Genomic DNA, 19,244 nt, shown 5'->3' with positions numbered 1-19,244 from the left:
AAGAAACCAGCACTGCAGGGTAGGGAACAGGCTCAGCTCGGCCACACAGAGACCCGAGGGGATATGGTCTCCAAAGTCTGGGTGGAGGATGACACTCCCAGCCCATTAATCTAAGGGAACATCTGTTTTTAATAAGATAATACTGAGTAATTGATTTTTAAATACACTGAAATCAAATGTCCTGAGGCCAGAGCAGGATCCCGGCTCTGTCGTCAGATCAGCAGCAACTGGCAGAGATTGAGTGCACAGGGGAAAAGAAAATAAAAATTAAATCTCCTTCGTGTGTCTAGCTGGCTCCGGGGCAAATGCTAACATTTCTTTAAAAGGTGCATCAATTTTTCCCTATTAAAAAAGTAGGCCATCAAAAGGGAGAAGCCGGCGGGGGCTGAGCTGGGTAAGGCACCAGGGACCACTGAGGCCAAGCAGGCAGCACGGAGACAATCCATCTCATTAAAGCACATGACAAAGGCTGAGCGAGAAAGTAATTTTTAAGACAATTTATTCCAATCTCTCTCTCTCACCCCATCCTTCACACAGTCCCATCAAGAAGGGTTTACGGAGATTTTTTATTATATTTTTTTTTTAATATTTTAAGTTGGTTTTTTTTAGAAAAATACACATGCAAATAATATATACTTCACTGCTGAACTTTTTCTTATGTTGGAAAAAAATAATAACAAAGAAACAAAGCAGGATTTGGGAAAGACCCGAGTGGAGACAGGGATGCCACGGGGATGGGATGCTCCAGGGTGCAGGTCCTGGCATTGAGCTGCCAGATTCCCATGGTCCAGCACATCCTCTTCATCAGAAAGGTTTTCGTCAGGGTGAGACACTGATGGAGTGCACGTTAGTCCCCTCCGTCAGCCTCTCGCCCCGACAAAAACCTTTCTCCAGTAACTCTGCCCAGGTTTGGGACTGGCCAAGGCAAAGCCAGTGCTGGATCCGATCCTTCCTACGAGACCCAGCATGGAGCAGAGTCCCAGCTCCAGCAGACAGGGAAGGCCAGCTTAGGTAAAAGCATTACTTTGATGCTAGCAAATGACACCAGAAACTAAGAGCTACATGGAAAAAACCCTGTTAGCTATTTATCTTACAGGATACAGCTGACAGCATGGGGAATAATGGACTGATGGTCCCTGGAAACCCGGACTGATGTTTCAGGACAATGTTTTTGGGGTGAGACTGAGTGATGGACCCTTGGCTGCGTGGGGCTGGGCTTTCCTGACCCCACCGGCAGAGTCAACTGGGTCCCTTCAGAGCAGGGACATGCCCTGCGGAGGGGAGTGGCGATGTCCCTGTGTCCCCAGCCTCTCTGAAAACACTGTGCCAAGGTCCATGGGGAAAAACCAGATACGCTGCATACTGCGTAGCTGCCATCACTAGAGCGGAACAGGAGATGTACTTCAGACAGGGCTATTACAGGTTTGATTGATGATCAGCAGGAGCAGAGGGGCTGGGGAAGGAGAGGGCGGTGGGGTGCAGCCCGGGGAAGGAGGGCGGTTAATCTAATCCCGGGAAGCCAGGAGGCTTTGGGAAACACCGCAAGCCCGTGGCAGCCCCGACGCTGCTGCAGCAGGGAGTGGGTGCAGGGGGATCTGCCTCGATGCTGCTTTGCTGCCTCCTTCCAACATGCTTTTACATGGTGCTCCTCTGCCTCCTCTCCCAGCTATCCTGCCCAAGGCCATGGCTTTTTTTCCTGCTCATCCACACGAATGATATGGAGCAAACTGTGTTTTGTCTCTGCCCAGAGGTGCAAAACCACACAGGCAGCTCAGGGAAGGTTTCCCAAGAGAAGGATTTCCCTCCAGCTCTCAAGGAGCTTTACACCAAGGAAGGTAGCAGCACTTCACCAGCCCCCTCTCTGCTTCCAGTGAGTCCCCACACTGCCCATGTCCCCAGCCGGTGGGGACATGCCTGGATATACAACCCAAGCCAACCTGTTGCCAGACTGACCCACTGCATCCCATCACCATCCTCAGCAGCCGGGTCCTGCATTGCCAGGACAAACCCACATGCTGTGAATGCCCAGTGCCTGGCTAAGGAGAGAGACAGGTCAAACTGGAGGCAGAACTGGCTGCTTCCTCCGGCAGTGGCTTTCCTCGGTGGCTGGATGCGGCTCCAGCAGCTGGATGTGGTCCCTGCCATCACCTCTCGCATCCCTGGTCCACCTCCAGCCTCTGTTGTGCTCACCCAGAGGATGCCGGCAGGGAAAGGCAGCCAGAGGCTCGCAGCCTTGGATTCTCCAGATTTACCACTGTCCATGGCAGCCCCAGAAAGGCACCGAGCAGCAAATGCATTTGGCAGCTCCGCACCCACCGCCGTTGTGCTACAAAACACTGAAGACCACAGGTAGTGTTTCACCAGGGGTCTGGAGACACAGTGATCCAGCTCTCATAAACACACCTAGGGGCTGCAGCAGTCATTCCCTTTTTGCTTTTCTCTTATTTTTTGTTTGGTTTGTGTTTTGTTTTTTTTTAACTGACAAAATACACTTTTGGGACTGTCTACTCTGAAAATCGATGCGGAATAGTCTGGCGAGGAAGGGGAGGCTGTTTGGCTCCTATTTCTACAGCTGCCCTGGTGCAGCTCTAAAGTTTGGTGAACGATCATGCAGGTTTTATTGCAGCTTGTGTGTGTGATTAAGTAGCCCAACTTCAGTTTCAGGTAGCCCCGGTGGTGGGTTTCTTTCCCCTCCCCACCTGCTCCGGCTGCCGTCTTTCCACTTCAGCATGCCGGCCAGGCAGCTATTCGGTGGCCATCTGCTCGATATGGTCGCTGAGCAGCTTGTATTGCTCTGCAGAGGAGAGAGAAAAGGGCACTGGGAGGGTGCTGATGCACCCTGGCCAGGCAGACAGGCTCCATCCCTCTGGGACCCTGTGGAGGGGGCACGCATCCCCCGGGCTCCCCCCTACCTTCATCCAAATTGCCGATGGTCGCCTGCTTCTTCAGGAAGTCACTGCAGAGCTTCTTGTTCAGGCCGAACGCCAGCATGTTGTGAATGAATGTGCTGAGGAAGGACAGAGAAGCTCTTGGTGAGGGAAGGGCCAGGCTGCCCTTTCCTCCCCCCACCTTCCTCTTCCTCTCCGCAGCCCCTTGTACTGGGTGCTGGGATGATGCTCAGCTGTGGGAAAACATGCTAGATCCCTGCGGTGCCCAGATTTTCAACTTAACGGGCAGGAGCTGGCCCCAAGGAGAAACATCAAGCATCCTCTGCACTGTAAGGGATGTCCCCACATGAGGGAACATCTGGAAGGTGTCCCCCCAGCAGCTGGCAAGGATGCAGTGTGGAGCCTGCCTGCAGGAGGGACGGCCCCCGCGCCCTGCTCACCCCAGCTGCCCGAAGGTGATGTTCTCATTGAAGCGGAGGCTGTCATCACGCTCCTCCTGCGTCATGTGGCACCACTTCTCCCTGCAAGGCACAAGCCTGTCTGGCACCGATGTCACTCAGGGACCCCCTGCCTGCACCCCCCCCTCCCCCAGGCCATGCTGCCAGAGGACAGGAGGGCACCGAGACCAGCGCACAGCGCACGTGCGGTGCTGGAGCAGCTCGCACACCTACATCCATCTGCAGATCTCTCGCCCTGGAGCAAAGCAAGAGACGCCCCAAGAAAGTCTTCTGCAACCTTGGCTTTCTCCTGAAGGCCCTGGCTAAGAGCGAGGAAATAGCATTGGCCTCTCCAGCGCAGAGCTCGCGTCTCTCACCTTCGGTGCCATTGCTTTGGCAAGGGGGGTGAGCGGGGAAGCAGCGGGAGTTTGCACTCTTGGGGATGGCCGTCCCAGCAGGGGTCTGCTGAAGCCCCCCCAACCTAGGAGGGGTACCAGGAGAGTACCAGGCACCTCTCCCCCATCTGCAGCAGGGCTCCAGCTCCCCAAGCAAGCCGCTCCCCAAACACACCTCCCCCTCCGACAGCACGAGGGGCTTCTGTACCCCCTCCCCATGGCCCCGCTCAGGGCCGAAACACCAAAATGACAGTGCTGCCCTGAGGATGCCCTGGCTCTGCAGCAAACGCAGCTGCAGTGTTGCCTCAAAGGAAGGGGAGGTTTAAGCTCTAGATGTTTGCAGCCAGCTCTAGCCAGTGGCAGGAGTCCCCATCCCCGTGTCCCACCCGGGGGGGCTTAGGGAATAAAGCCTGTGTCACAGAAATGTCACTGTGGAGGTGCAACACTGTGCTGGCAGCCGGGGGCTTGGTGCATGCATGCCGGGGAAACTACAGCTCCAGGGTGAAACCAGCCCCCTCCCGTGAAGAAGTCAAGTGAGGTTAGAGCCAAGGGTAAGAGGAGGAAAAGCAAGGAAAAACAGGGATAGGTAGAAGAAAAACAGCTCTATGGAGGAGAAGGAAGAGGAGAACACCAGGAGAGGACGGTATGCTTGCAGCTCGTGCTAGCTCACTGGCACACCAGGCAGGGTGGGAGGAGGTGGAAATGGGTGGCTGGGGAGGAGGGTGTCTCACGGTAAATTCAGTGAGGTTAGCTGAGCCCCAGTGCACGTCTGTGTTGCTGAAACTGGAAGAGGATGGGTGCTCAGTCAGGCTGACCCCATGGAGGGGACCCAGTCCTCAGCGACTCAGCCCAGCCTGGGCAGCTGAACGCTGCTGAGCCGAGCCTTAGGTCTCCAGGGGTGAGCTGCCTATATTTATATATAGGGCTCTGGAAAATATGGTATATTTTAAAAGGATTAAAAAAAAAAAAAAAAAAAAGAAGGTGTAATTTCTCCCAAATAAAGCTTATGACTAGCAAATAAAAACCACATCCAAATCCGGAGGCTGAAAAGAAAGGAGAAGAATCAAATTAAGGGGCTTTGAAAACTGGAAGCAAAACTTCACAGATCTCAATGGCCCACTTACAGAAGGAGCATGTTTGTAGCACTTTTTTTCCTGCCTTTTTATGTTTTTGAGAGAGGAAGGAGAAAGAAAAACCATTATCAAAGTGCCCAAGAAAAATTTGCCGTGCTTCTGGCTTGTTAAGCTCGAGTAACATGCCTGGGAAGGGGGAAAGCCCACATGTGGCTCTGCTCAAACCCTTTAATCTTTATACCAGCATGGCAGGGCAGGCACAGCGGTGCGTAACCCCACGGGCTGGGCTAACACCTTGCCTGTATTTCAGTGTACCCAGGAAAGCCTTGCCGTGGCCCCCGGGCACTGGGAGAACCGTGCCAGTGAGACGTGGTTTCAGCCGCTCAGCATCACTCATCTTTCAGCAACAGCGTTTCACCCTGCCCAGCTAACCTGAGCAATGCTCTGCCTGAGCAATATTTAAGTTATCTATTTGCCGGTGCACGCTTTAGCCACGTGGAAGATTTACTGCCCAGCTTCAAAGAACCCTCATCCTCTTGCTAATGCCATCACTTGGAGTGATTTGCTCCAAGATCGAATATTCCACGCTCCAGCAAGAGAGCAATGACTCTCTCCCTGCCCCTATCCCAGCTCGGAGCACAGGTAGATGTGGCTGGCTTTGAGCTTTGCAGCCCAAAGGACACGTTCACAATCGTGACATGCAGCCCGCATTTGCATTTTTCTTTTTATCTAGGGATGGCAGCACAAGAGTGCATTAAAAAAAAAAAAGAAGGTTCATTTTTTCCAGCTGGCAAAGGATACTCAGCACTTCTATGTGGCAGCAGAAGCCGGGAGCAAGCGGGAAGGACAGGACAGGGGGATGCTTTCTCCACGGAGAGACTCGGTTCATTTCCAAAACCTGCCCAGGGAACAGTACCTGGCACAAGTCCTCAGCTTCCCCAGCAGCTAGGCATCCAATTTCCACAGTAAAATATCACAGCTGGAAACCAGTCAGGTTTCCTTTTTTAAAAAGCCACATTAAAGAGGAGCCCACTCACTTTCTGGCCCTTTTGAGAGGGTCATGCACACGAAATCAAACCTCCGACAGCCGTTCCTCCTGGGTGGAGAAAGGGCCTTTCAGAGCCCCCCTGAAACCTGTTACCCCCCTCCCCAGGCAGGATTTGGACCTGAAGCGAACATTGGCCTCTGGACACTAATGCACTGAAGTACGGGGACAGACACACCTCTTCTCCTCTTCCTCCCCAGTGTTCCCTCTGGAGCGGCAGCAGAAACAGGGCCGACAAAAGTGGTGCGTGAAAGATCATGCAAGATAGAGGGATGGAGGGGAAAGGAGAGAAGAAGAGATGGAGGAAGGTTGTTAGAGGCAGAGAGAGGAAAGAGAGAGAAAAAGAGGAATTTAGTTCTGGTTCCTTCCCCCCATCCCGTGCCCTCCCCACCAAGAGGAGAAAAAAAACCCTCCCCGGCTCTCAGTGCAGCCCCAGGAGGACGCAGCCCGGCCGCCCCACAGCTGCCCTGGCCACCCCACTGGGGTGGTCACAGCCCCATCACCATGGACCCTCCGGACACCTGCCGTGGCCAAGCACCATCCCTGGTGTATCCAACCCACCCATGGGATGCCAGCCCTCACCAGCCAGCTCCTCCTGCCAGGGATTTTAATATCCTCAGTCCAGCAAGCAGCATCCCAGTTCACCCAGTGGCTTCTGTTATCCTCTCCAGAGGACTAAGGGGTGGTCACCACCACCTTCCAGCCCCCTGTAAGATACTCGGAGTACTCCAGGCTGCAGCTCCTGAAGCTCGTTCATTATTCGGGCTTGCTTCTGCAGCGGAGCCAGACTCAGCCATCAGATTAATTGAGAAAGGCACTTGGAGCAGAGAGCAGCTGCTGGTGGCGTATGTCCTTGTGAGATATTTGCTGCTGCTAATTTGGGGCTTAATCAAAGCAAATGCAGTTATGGTTACATTGCTGTTCAATAGGCCCTTTCAGTGGCTTGCTTGGAAAAAGGGAAAAGCAATAAAGAAGAAGGCAGACATTGATCGGTGCACTGAGCCTGGCAGAGCATCCCAGGGTGTGAGCCAGGGCTGCAGCGTGTGCGCTCAGGTTTTGGGGAGGATGCGGGAAGGCTGGTTGCTTCAAGAAGTGCTGTCAGTGCTCGGAAAAGGGGCTGTTCAAATGCTCCGAGCTGAACAGTTCTCACCCCGAGAACTCAAACCCTCAAAGCACTGCACAGATGCAGCAGGACGGTCTGGCTTTGGAGGGGTGAAACTGCGGTCGAGAGAGCAGTGAATTGCCAGAGCCCTCGTGGCAGCTCCGTGGTGCAGGAAGAGATGGGCACGAGCCTGGCAAGGGTCTCACCCAGCCTTGCACCCATGGGGTCCCCCATGCCCGGGCACCCAGATGCTCTCTGTACACAGCCACCCTCCAAAACAAGCAGCCCCTTCCTTTTGCAGGGTTTATCCTGATTTCCCAGCTCTTGGGACTAGCCATGCTGCTGTCTCCAGCTCTTGTCCTTGCTGGCTGCTCGGGTCAGTCCCCACGCTACACTGACAGCACTTCCACGGCCCTCCCGCGGACAGCCGGGACTCCAGGCATCCCCTCCTCATCTGCTGCACCTCCCTGAAGGGCTGCATCAAGCATCTTTTCCCACATCTGCTTGCAAACTAAGCACCAACAGCCTGAACCCTGGCTGGGTTTTCTGGGCACACCCCCAGGGCTTAGCTCTTGCAAAAAAACATGATGCACAATGAGCAAGAGAACCTTCGTGCTCCCAAATCCCTAAGAGGATGCAGACCTCATCGGCCCGCAGCCCAGTGGCCCCAGAAGATTTGCAGTCAGGGGCAGAAAGCAGAGGGTTTCCCCGCAGTCGGTAATGCTTAGGGCCGTCGGGAGCGGGGGGAACACTGGGGGGCTAGAGAGGACACAACGTCTCCTTTTCCCACGGGCCCATGTCCTACCTGGTGGTGGGGGACCGCTTCCTGCGCTCACAGTGCACAGCATCGAAGAAGGCGGCGTTCCAAAACCGCAGGTTGTGCCTGCAGGGAGGGAGGGAGACGCTGGGGACAGCCACTTCCATCTCCCCCAGCCTGTCCCCAAGCCCTCCCAGGGCCAAGCTCACCCACCGCCCAGGGGCCGGGAGAGGATTCCAGGAGCTCAGCAAGTCTGGCAGATTTGGTCCATTTTTGGACCAGCTCCTTTTGTGGCTGCAAACAGGCTCTCCCTAGCACCAGGGATGTGTGCAGCTGCCACAGGGGCAGCAGCAGCTCAAAAGCACTCACGGACATCTGGGGAATGTGTGGGCAGGGACAAATCCCCTCCCCAGGGAGGCCACTGCCAGGCAGGAGCTCGCTCGCCCCAGTCAGGCTTTACCAGATCGGCTGCTGCTTGAGGTGCATGTACAGGTAGATCTTCTCTCCTTTCTTCTCCTCCTCTGGGCTCTGCACAGAAACTGCGGGGACACACAGTTACCTGCCAAGGTCTGGATGACTCCCACCTTCCCACCCATGCGTGGGCTTTGGGTCCCCCTGCCAGCTTGGCATCCAAGCAGCCGCGATGGTGAGGTTTGCAAGCCAAATACTCATACCCGACACACCCTCAGCAACAAGAAGAGGAGCTTTGGCTGCCCTTTGTGGGCAGACATGAGCTCTCATCAAGGCATGGATGTCCCAGGAGGATACTCAAGGGACGGGACCGCTGGTTTGGTAACACACACAGCTACCAGGAGGGAGACTGGTGCAACATGAAGGCTCAGATGTAGTAGATGGCCAGACCTCTGCAACCTGTGCCACTGAGGACAAGATGCCACAAGATGTCCTTGTGAGACAAGAGCTGTGACTGCTCCAAAGCAAGGAGCTGCTAAAGGCTCCTTTGGAGCACTTCCCTAGGAGCTCAGAGGAGACAGCATCGGTCCTTCCTGCCCTTCTCACCACCCCACAGCTCTGACAATGCCGGCCATCTCGCACCACTTCCAATGCTCACTCCTTTCCCCCAGGGATGCCTTGACCATGCCTACTTCAGCAATGCTGGCTCTACTCACCCGTCTTCTTCAGCTTCTCCTTTGGTTTGTCCTCACTTTCGCTGCGGCACAGAAATCAGTGTCAGCTCCCAGAAAGCCTGTCCCCCCCTGACAGCCCATGCAGCAAAGCCCTGCCCCCCCTTGTGAGGGGAGCACCTTCATCTGAAAGACCCCTGCTCCCATGCCACCGTCCCTGGGGCCAGAAAGGTGGCTAAGAGACTGTGATGTCCATCCCAGTCGGACCTAGCACAGAGATGATGCAGAAGACCACAAAGCAACAGCACCATCTCCTGGAACCGCGTATCTCCATGCCTAAGGGACACGGGACTCTCAGACCATGAGATGCCCAGTGACCAAAATGTGAAGCATGGGACCAGGCTAGAGATCATCTTCCCATGGTCATGATAACCCCTGGCTCTTGGTGACCCTACACCCAGGAGGTTTCTGGCTTAGTCACATTATGGGTGCCTGCCTCAGCACCCCCTGCCCACCCAACAGAGTGGTACCCACTCGCTCTTTTTGGTGGTAGGACCCTTCAGTTTGGTTTCCAGGCCCCCAAAGAAGCCCTTGACGTTCTCCGTCTTGGCCGATGTGTTTTTCAGCAGCCGCTCCGCGATGTCCTTCTTCTCGGCCAGCCAGCTGTTTGCCGACTTCAAGTATGAGTCGATGCTGCCCATGGGCTTCTCCTTGGCCTCCAAGGGCAGTGCGTGGGGCTTGCCTGCAGGCAACATATCAGGAGCTCAGTTGGCCCCATGGGTCCTGGGTGCTGCCAGTTCCTGGGGAACTTGCTCCCAGCTACAAGATGCACCACAGAGACCAGGAGCCAAATGGAAACGGCTCAGACCCCATCCCATCCCAATTCCTGTAGGTCTTTATCCTCCTCCCCCGCCCGCCCCCCCCCCCGCCCCCATTTTGGATAGAAAATCCAGTCCTCTGTGGAGGAGTGACCACCACACACCCAGCAGTAAGCCAAGGTGCTTCTGGGCTGGGGCATTCACATCGCATCCCCAGGGTCAGGGAACATCTGGGCATTGCCACATACAAAAATCAATGGCTAAAAGCAATGACAAACCAGCATCAGCGTGAGCTGCCACCCCAGTGAGGGTCTCCAATAGGTTTGCACAGCTTCTTGGCCATGGAGGCTCTTTTCTGCTCAGTATCGGAGTCAGCCAGAAAAAGCCAAGCTTGGGTACCCCTCCGTCACCCTTCCCACACACAGGGCACACCGCCACTGGTCTCCAGCACAAGCAAAGCCCGAGGGTGCAGGTGACTCTTACCCACGTAGTAGTAGGTGAAACACATGGTCATGAGGTTCTTGGCAGGGCTGAAGTCATCCATCTGGTGACATCTGACATGGAGGGAGGATTCGGTGAAGGCACCCAACGATGGCAACCACAGCAACCTCGTGTTGCTGCCCCTCCTTGAGCCATGGCTCTGATCTCAGGGGCTTCTGGTGACTGCAACGAAGCCACAGAACCACCCCCCGCCACAACTTACTCAAAGAGCACGAGGGCGAACGACTGCATCAGGCGGTAGAAGGTCTGCTCCGAGACGCACTTGGAGTTGCAGCGCTGCAGGCACAAAGCCCAGGGTTTAGCACAGCTCTGCAGAGCAGCTGGCTGCTGCAAGCAGCAAGAACAACTCCAGCCCCCCCAGGACCCCTGGCCACAAGGAGGTGGGCAGAGAGCACAGGCAGCTGGGCCTCCCTCTCGGAGACAGTGGTTTGCCTCTCTGAATTGTTTTTCTAGGGAATAGGGCATGTCTGAGCGCCAATAGGTAAAAGAGGTGACTTCTCCCGCACACTGCAACAAGCATGCACATAACTGCCTCAAGGTGCATTTATTCACTTCTGTATCTCCCTGTACTGAAGTTCCTCCCTTTCCCTGAGTTCCTGCCCTCCAAAAATACTGCTTTGGGGTATTTCTATATTCCCCTGGCCTGAGCCTCCTGCCCAGGCTGTTTCAAAGCCCCTGGTGCCAGATCACTGCTCCTTCACCCATCTCTCCCCTTACCTGGGCGCTCACATATCTTGCGAACCACTCCCTGCCCTTCCCGTTCTCACTGCTGCAGAGCTCACCAAACCTGGCCTTCTCTTCTTGGTCCAAATCCTCTCTGAAACGTGGAAAAAGAAAAAAAAACATCGTTAAAGCTGAAGATGTGGCCAGCATCCCCCATCCAGCCAGCATGGCTCAGCTCACCCACGTCATCCATCTCGGTGGCAGCATCCCTGTGCTGTGATGCTGGGAGGGAGCAGAGCAAGAGGGGAAGGGGAGCATCCATTCTGTCATCCCTCGGCTTACGGCTTACACTGCTCTTTTGTTCCTCCCGGAGGGGAGGGGGGCAGGGAACCAAAGGCAGAGGGAGAAGGGAAGAGCCAAGGACAGCCTGAGCAGAAACTGAGCTCCAAAAACAGGCGCTCTGCCCCAGAGCAAAACCAGCCCCTGTTGCTGCTCATCACGCTCAGTTTGCTCAATCCTGCCTGACACGCCAAGCCACAGCATTGCGGAGACCTCAGCGATGGGAGCTGGGGGAGGGATGCAGGGCTAGGGGGGGAGTGCCAGGGGCTGCCGCAGGGCCCTGGGGCACGTGTGAGCTGCTGGCATTTGCACGAGCGTCAGCAGAGATGCCCAGTAAGAGAGAGGAGCTGGAGACCCTCAGCACAGCGAGACCCTCGGCATGGTGAGCCCCTGCATGGGAAAGGAGAGAAAGAAGGGAGGGGAGCTGGGGGTGAAAGGTGAGCCGGGATATGCCCAAGAGAGGGGCATAAGTCAGAGCCCACATCGCCCCGCTTAGCTCTGACGCCGTGTTATGGCCGGGAGCAACAAGCTGCATTAGCCAAGCATGGGGAAGGACACAAACCGATGCTCCCGGAGTGGGAAAGCAGCCAGATCCCATCCCGCGGGATGTCCCCTGGCAGCAGGCTCAGCAGCACTTGCTGGCCCCGCTCACTCACCCCCCGGTGAAGATCTTCTCCACGTAGTGCCGCATGAACTCCCGGCGCTCGGCCGTCGCCTCGTCCTGGGCTGACTCAGTGCTCTGGCTGGAGGAGAAGGACTCGTTGGAGGAGGAGCGGCGGTAGCCACCCCAGTGCCTGGGAGAGTCACCCATGTCATTCTCACTGTCCGCCGACTCAGTGGCATCACTCTCTTCCCCAGCCATGTCCCCTGTGTCCCCCAGGTGCCCATTGCCACTGGGAGCAGCGGGAGGGGAGGGCTCCGAGGGGATGCAGGTGGGTGTTTCAGCATCAAAGTCAATGAGGTTCCCTACAGGCACGTCCAGGGGGGCCTCCATGGCTCTCCTGGGGGATGTGGCGGTGTTGGGGGGACTCGCTCCTCTTCCTTTCACCCTTCACTGGGGCGCCAAGGCCATCGCTGGCAGGATGCCTGGGAGGACAGGCTGGCTAAGGCAGGCAGACCCTTCTGTGGGGGGACAGGTTACCGCAGGACATCTAAAAGACAAGGGGAGGACAAGAGTGAGGACAGAGATGCAGGGAACTGCCACCATGGACCTTGGGCAAGGAGAGCATAGACCATCACCTATGATGTCTCCAGGATGCTCATCAGCAGCGGAGAGGGACAGGACAGGGACACAGTAGGCAAACAGAGGTGGCTGCTCTCCATCAGCCACGTGAATAAGAAAAGCCATGCAGTGCCTGTGTGCTTTCTGCACTGTTCAAGAGGGGGTTTCATCCTTTAGCCCAGAAAAGAGACAATTTGAGCTCAAGCTCCATATGTCACATTTGGGATATGACATCTCACAGCCTGACGGGCAAAACTGGGTTGGCATGAGCCAGCAGCTGGCAAACACACTGGAGATTTTCCAAGGCAGCCCTGGAGAAGCATCCTCCTCTCCCCTTCCCTCCTCTCTGCTCACGGGTGTGCCTGACCCCATTTGGAAATGGGACTATCTCTGGGGTGGAGCATCCCAGCTTTAAATGTGCACTGACTTAAAATGGGAATGGAGAGGGGCTGCAGAAACTGTAACGGCATGTGGACATAGGGCTCTGAACTGCAATTAGATTAATTAATCGAGCACAGGGAGCACTGGCTGGTGATGGACCGCGATGCTCTAGTGCACACACATCCCAGGCAGTCCCGCAGCAGCTGCTGTGCAGCAAAAGGCAACGAAGGGGCTGCCCTGAACTGCCTCGATCACAGGGTCACTCATGTCCTCAGCAAACGTGTTGCTGCCCTGGGAGGTGGCCAGCAATGCCTGCTGAGAAGCAAGCCCGGTACAAGCGGCCCCACTGCAGCAGCCAGGCACAGAGCCAACGCAGGGACAGCAGCACAGGTAAAGCAGTGACAAGCCCAGGGCAGCTCGATGGCACTGCCATGGCCCCACTGCCTTTGAGGTGACTGATCCCAGGGCACAAGCAACCACCCCCAGAGAAACAAAAAACCACAATTTCTTTCAGCTCAAAGACTAGCATACCCCAAAGGACCAACGTCCAGTTCCTCAGATGAAAAGGCCTTCAAAATGAAGCCCAATCTGAAATGTTTCACCAAGCAGAGCATAATCTCCTAGCTCAGAGGCTCAGAAAATAACCCACAGGCTGCAGCAGGAGCTGCTCTCCCAGCGGTGCCCTCCTCCTCCCCACGCCCCCCTTGGGCCAGCAGGGTGCTGGGACCCATGGGACAGAGAGGGAAGCACAACACTGCACCCTCCCTGAGCACTAGGCAGCCCATCACCCTGGCTGGGAAAAGCCCGTGTCACCCAGGTCCCCAGGGCTGAGAGACAACTGGGACAGAAAGGAAAGTCACCTCGGGTGGCAAAAACTCATGCACCCACATGCACCCAACACCAAGCGGTCACCTCCTCCCTCTGCTGGCACCCCGCTTTCCCCCCTTCCTTGCACTGAGCCCCACTCTCCCCCAGCACATGCTGGAACCTGGGTCCTGGCAGAGCCGCAAGGATGCTGCTGCAGCCGGGGAGCCTCCGAGAGCACCGGCTGTGGGGAGGAGAGGAGCAGCCGAGAGGCTGCGGCACTGGAGGGACTGGTGGCGTGCCCGCGGGGAGCCAGCCAGCTGTGGGGACCACGCTGCGCTTCATCCATCCGCCCCCGGCCCTTCCCACACCCAAGGCAGCTGCAAAGTCCCTTTTTGCACTGATGGAGCGGGGACCTCCTCCGCCAGCCCCTCCAGCACCTGCAGATCTGGGCTCAGAGCTGCCTCCGGCAGCGCAAGCTCATTTCTGAGCATCCCAGGCTGTATTTTAAGGGGAGGCAGGCCAGGGTGCACATGATGGACCTTCACGCAGCCATGCTTGGCAGCACGTGCCTCCCTCCCTAAGCTGCACCTTGCTTTTCCCCCGTGCACCCTGTTGCAGGAGCACACCTGGAAGCAGAAGGCAGCAGATTTTTGAGCTTTTTGAGCTCAAAAGAGCTTTTTGAGAATATTTTCTCAGTTCAGCGCTCAGTGGAAGGGAATTGGTGGGGACAACAAATCCACCTGCCCAAATGACAGGCGCTGCACGGATGTGACACTGAACACAGTCCCGTGCAAAAAGATTTCATGCAGGTAAGCTGTGAGCTGGGCACTCCTTGGCGTGTGGCAGTCCCAGCTGCCCCCTTCCACATGCAGCCTGTAAAGAAATTGAGAAATTTCTCTACCAGGTGGTCACCCTTATAAATATCCATCCCAATCAGAATTGCTCCCACTAGGTGGCTGGGGGAGATGACAGCATTTCTGCACTGGTACTTTGCAAATGGAGGGGGCACAGCCTGACCCAGAGCTGCTGATCAGCCCCCTCCCATGGCCAGCCTGCCCTTGGGCTGCCACCCACCCTCTGCACGGCTGAGCAGAGAGCTTTGCAGAAGCTGCCTCAAGCAACACGCTGCTTAGGAGCAAGATAGAGCCAAGATTAGGGAGTTCCAGCTCTAGAAAACAAATATAAATGAAGATGCATCACTCTGGCATCAGCTCTAGCTCTGGGCAGGTCTGTCCTGCCCCAGAAACCCAGCATCAGCACACCAGTGGCACAGGGAAGAGACGGCCACATCCAGGACAACATATTTCTCTAGACATCACAGGACTGCGCTGGGGGAAAGGTGGCCCCTGGCTCTGCTTCAGGCGATGCCTGTGCCCAGGAGGGGACAGAGAGGCATCCCTGAGCTCGCTGCCAGATGTGCACAGCAGGCAGCAAGCAGATGGCATCGCTGCCTGCCCAGCCCCTGCCCAGCCCTGTCCCCTCCGGGCAGCACTGCAGGAGCTCACCCACAGCCCTCAGCACACACCGCTTCCCCAACAACTGCTCTGAACCACGCTGAACTGTGTTTTCCTGGCATCCCTCGTGCCCTTCTCCATGTAGGCACATCCCACGGCATGAGAGAGGGCTTGGGGTGCAGGCTGAGCGAGACCCCAGGACTGGCAGTGGGTATGAGTGTTGCAAGCTCAGCAGAAACCTGGCCAGGGCTGCGGGCAGCGTGAGTAAGTGCTTTCTACTCACAAAGGGCCAGAAAGGATTTAAGCACTCACTGACCAGCCCAAGATAAAGCCTTGCCCTTGAGCGAAGGCCACGGAAGGTGTTTCAAGGTGCTGGCAGCTGCTGCGGGTGCCCAGGCGTCTCCACAGCCTCAAGGTTGTTGAGTTCTCAGCACAGAACCCAGAAGAACCTCAAAAAACAAAACAAGCCTCAAACTCAGCCCCATACCCACTCCACAGCCCCGTCATCACTCCAGCAGAACAAAAGCAGGAAAGGAACAGCCAAAGTGCAAACGAGGAACCTCAGCTCCTGCAGCCTGAGCACTCAGCTCCATCCACACGTGGAGACCAGCACATCCCCCCACTGCCCAGGCACAGCCCAGGGGATCCCGCTCCTGCCTTGCCACTGCTGGGTCAATTCTGAGATCAAACAAGGGCTCTGGAATAAAAAGGGGCTTTTTGGCTGCTCGGGAGCCTTACTACGACATCATGAGCTTCAGCACCATCATGAGCTTCAGAATATTTTGGGTCCTCCAGCTCCTGGGCTGACTTTAACCATGAAGCTCAACCCAACAGACAAGGCAGAGTGTAGCTGACTGTGGGCTTTCTTGCAAGCAAGCATCTTCCAGCATATCTGTGGTCCCCACAGGCAGCTGGCGTGGCATCTTCCCACCAGAGGCACTAGCCAGGGAATTTCATTAGTGAAGAAAGAGGTGGCTGGAGCCACACATGGAAACGCCACAGGAAAATCGTGGTGCCCTGAAACTTTGGAAAAGGCCTGTTTTGTACTAAAGAGAAATGCTGGTCTGAATGATGCACCTATAGCTGCACATACATGCGCAAGTGGCTTTCCTCCAAGATCTGCCTCTGAAACCAGCATTTCTGGCCCATCTAACCGAGGAACTGCCCAGTTTTGCTGCTTCCTCCACCTGCATCAGCCCCTGCGATGTCTCAGCTACCTAAGGAGGGGGCAGAACCTGCTGACGTGGGCACTGAGAGAACTGTGGGTGGCATGGGACACATGTGCCTGGGTACTCAGGGTAACAATGCTACTGGGACCTGGAGATGAACGAAACCAAGTTGGTTTGTGCAGGTCAAGCCCCAGGGCTGCAGGTGGATCGATGCCCTGAGGAATTTGGCAGGGAGGAATGGGAGAGGTTGCGTGGCTCTGCCCTGAGACAGGCATGTGCAAAGCCAGAAGGGACCCACAGGGTGTTTAAACCCAGTGCTGGAAGAAGAACAGAGGAGAAAGGAGCTGGGATGCAAAGCAACGGAGCTGGGGATGAGGGAGGACCTCTTTTCTGCTCTGTTTCAGAGGAACGTCGCATCTCTGCCATCCTCCTCCCACCCTGGTCCCAGCGCATCCTTTCCAGGGGGCAGGACCACCTAATCTAGGTTTGCAGTTGAATTCCTTCTCCTTGCAAAGCCTGGGGAAACGACACACAGGGGCAAAAAATAATCACTCCCAAAGCCTCTCCAAGTGATGCTGAACTGACACCCACAGGACCAAGACCAGAGAACAGCAATGATAAAGGACACGACGCAGCCCAGCTTTGAGCACAGCCTTCAGGGACCCTCTGTGCTCCTGTGCAGCTGCCAGCGCTGCTGCAAGCAATGCACGAAGGGCGTGATGCTCTCCCCCAAGCAAGAGCCTTGGCTCCACTCTAAGAACTGTTATTACTCTGCAAGATGAGTGGCCTGACATGGTAGACCCAAAACTGTCCCTCCCAGCAGCACCAGAGACCCCATCGTCCCACCAAGACCCCTACAACAGCAGCCCTTTCCCTGTGCCAGCAGCGTGTGTCCCCATGCCATGATCCTGTCAGGCAAGCCAGTGTTTTCCAGGGATTTCAGGATGAGATGCTTTCTCCCATCATCCCTAAACCCTGCATGGAGTTTACCCCCAAAACTTTTTACAGGTGTGCTGGTTTGGGAATGCTGCAGGACCTCAGCAATTCATGCCTGGGAAGTGGAATCCAATCCCACTTTGTTGTGATGGAAATCCCAGCGGGGAGCAGGATTCTGTGGCCCAGCTCTGCTCGCTCCCCAGTGGTGGGGCTTGGCCCCCACTGAGCACTTGCCCACCCCGTCCCCAGAGCTGGGTGACAAACTCAGCTAATCCTTGTTATCAGCTCAGGCCGTGGGTAGCATCCTGCATCATGACAGCACTCGAACCCACACTCACATCTGTGTCCTACATGGAGATGGTGTTCCAGCCTGGAGCCGTTCAGGGGCGATTAAAAACTGTAATTAAAACAAAGAAACCTTTGGCTGTCTTCTTGTAGCTACAAGAGTACGTCCCTCCAGTCCCTCTGCTCCCTGGGTGCTGGCATGGCACCCAGACACGTAATGCAAGGGCTCTGAAAGCCCCTGGGGATGTTCAGCACATTTGCATCCCCCATTAGAGATGCTGCTTTGGGAAAAAGTCACAATATTCTTGCAGGACTTGGCTTGGCAGCCCAGAGGGGACGGCACTGACACAGCCACGAGTTCCACTGAGATCTCCAGCAGTGCATCCACGCCATGCCAAGGGCTGAATTCATCCCCACTGCTGTGCAGAGCTGGAGGAGCTGTGCGGGGGCAGGAGAGATGCTCCCGCAGCGCATGGGCAGCATCTTGCCCTGGCCACGACAGGGCTTTGTCTTGCTCTGCAGCAGAGGTGCTTTAAATATGTCCCATGTCTCCATTTCCCAGCCATGTCAGGGGACATGTCCTTCCTAACCTGCGGGAAGGGGGACGGAGTATTGCCACCTCCTCCCACCGAATGTCCTGCTGCCCCAGAGAGGACGCAGCCCCGATGCAGGAGGCACATGGGGAGTTGTTGCTGCTGGAAGGACAGGGCAAAGTGCCATTACTCAGTGCTGGCACTTTTCCACACTGCAGCCCACCATGGAGATCCATGCTCATCTCATCCTCCCTGTGCACAGCACATCCATGAGTGCATCCAGGTCCCTGCAAGCCCCCAGGCAGCCAGACCGTGAGGTCCGACACGTGCATGCTGCTTGCACTGCGGCCACTGCCGCAGCTCCTGGTACCAGCATTCCCCAGGGACACCACGCAGCCACCCACCTCCATTGCATCTACGGATCCATCCTGGCAAAGCACCTCCACACCAGTGAGAAGTGCTGTGGCAGGCGCTGAGCCAGCCCGGCAGGGCTCTGCAAAGGCACCATGGGCAAAGCTTTGTTTCTGCCAAGGAAAACTCCTTGTGCCGTAAGGGAACAGCCTGTTTCCTCCAGGGGAACTGGTCAGTCTTGTTCCCTCAGCGTGAACACCCCAGCAGCAGGGTCATGGCTGCGGGATGCAGACCCGTCAAGTGCCAGATCCCTCAAACCATCCTAAATATAGAGGTACCGCACCTACCCTTCCTCCCAAAGCGCCCCGTGAACATTTAAAAGCACAAACCTCCTTGCTCAAACAAGCCCTGGGACTTCGGGAAGCTGGAACTCCCCCACGCTGAGTTTGCTTGTCCCTGCCGCAGATCCGCTCTGCTCCCTGCGCTGGCAGCGAAGACACGCTTCCCGTTTTATCAGGCTTTAAGCTGTGTCCTTGCCAAGGCACAGCCCTGCTCCCCCGGCTGCAGGCGCTCCTCGCAGGCGGAGAAGTTACAACCTCTGCAACTTAATAAAAATAATTCCCTGAATACCGGGGAGGCTGTGAGCCGAGACCTGCGCTCAGCTGTGCTGGCGCAGGCAGGGCAGAGGCCGCACGCACTCGGTGCATGCCAGAACCAGCACCCAGCTCTGTGCTGGGACAGGGAGAGCTGGAGAGCAGAGTGAGAGCCTGTGGCTGGTGGTCCCAGCCCCTGACAGTCCCCAGTGCAGGGGAGGATTTTTGGCAGGTGTAGTGAACACCGTTGGTCCCCTGGGTCTTTTCCCCAGCTGCAGCAATTTCCCTGGCCCCAGCATCCCCCTGCAGGGGCTCTGCTGCCTGCTGGGTCGGGCAGCTGCAGGCAGGATCCTTCCCCTTTCCAAAGCCAGCATTAACCCACACGGGTCACTTTCCAAAGCCAGCTCGCTCAG

General features: G+C 56.2%; 1 protein-coding gene across 10 annotated transcripts in view; it reads right to left on the bottom strand.

The window, feature by feature from the left end:
• Positions 1–482: 482 nt before the first annotated feature.
• KIAA0513 (KIAA0513 ortholog) overlaps positions 483–19,244 on the bottom strand; it is a 28,491-nt gene continuing 9,729 nt past the window's right edge. For 5 of the 10 annotated variants that reach the window (XM_027783912.2, XM_027783911.2, XM_027783906.2 and 2 more), the window contains 12 exons: positions 11,757–12,251; positions 10,816–10,915; positions 10,301–10,374; positions 10,081–10,151; positions 9,314–9,521; positions 8,825–8,865; positions 8,158–8,236; positions 7,746–7,823; positions 6,017–6,046; positions 3,329–3,409; positions 2,913–3,007; positions 483–2,794 (listed from right to left, as the gene is read on the bottom strand). In XM_027783912.2, coding sequence (XP_027639713.1) covers positions 2,745–2,794; positions 2,913–3,007; positions 3,329–3,409; positions 6,017–6,046; positions 7,746–7,823; positions 8,158–8,236; positions 8,825–8,865; positions 9,314–9,521; positions 10,081–10,151; positions 10,301–10,374; positions 10,816–10,915; positions 11,757–12,094 — 1,245 coding nt within the window. In that variant the 5' untranslated portion in view covers positions 12,095–12,251 and the 3' untranslated portion in view covers positions 483–2,744. Of the gene's footprint in view, positions 2,795–2,912; positions 3,008–3,328; positions 3,410–6,016; positions 6,047–7,745; positions 7,824–8,157; positions 8,237–8,824; positions 8,866–9,313; positions 9,522–10,080; positions 10,152–10,300; positions 10,375–10,815; positions 10,916–11,756; positions 12,252–17,407; positions 17,467–18,627; positions 18,843–19,244 lie in introns of all 10 variants that reach the window. The other 5 variants (XM_027783905.2, XM_027783909.2, XM_027783910.2 and 2 more) reach the window with 4 other exon arrangements.

This window comes from Falco peregrinus, chromosome 14 (assembly GCF_023634155.1).
Source record: "Falco peregrinus isolate bFalPer1 chromosome 14, bFalPer1.pri, whole genome shotgun sequence".
In the NCBI taxonomy this organism is placed as follows: Eukaryota; Metazoa; Chordata; class Aves; order Falconiformes; family Falconidae; genus Falco; species Falco peregrinus.
The sequence above is the reverse complement of the archived record's forward strand: the minus strand, read 5'-3'. Positions and strand labels throughout refer to the sequence as shown.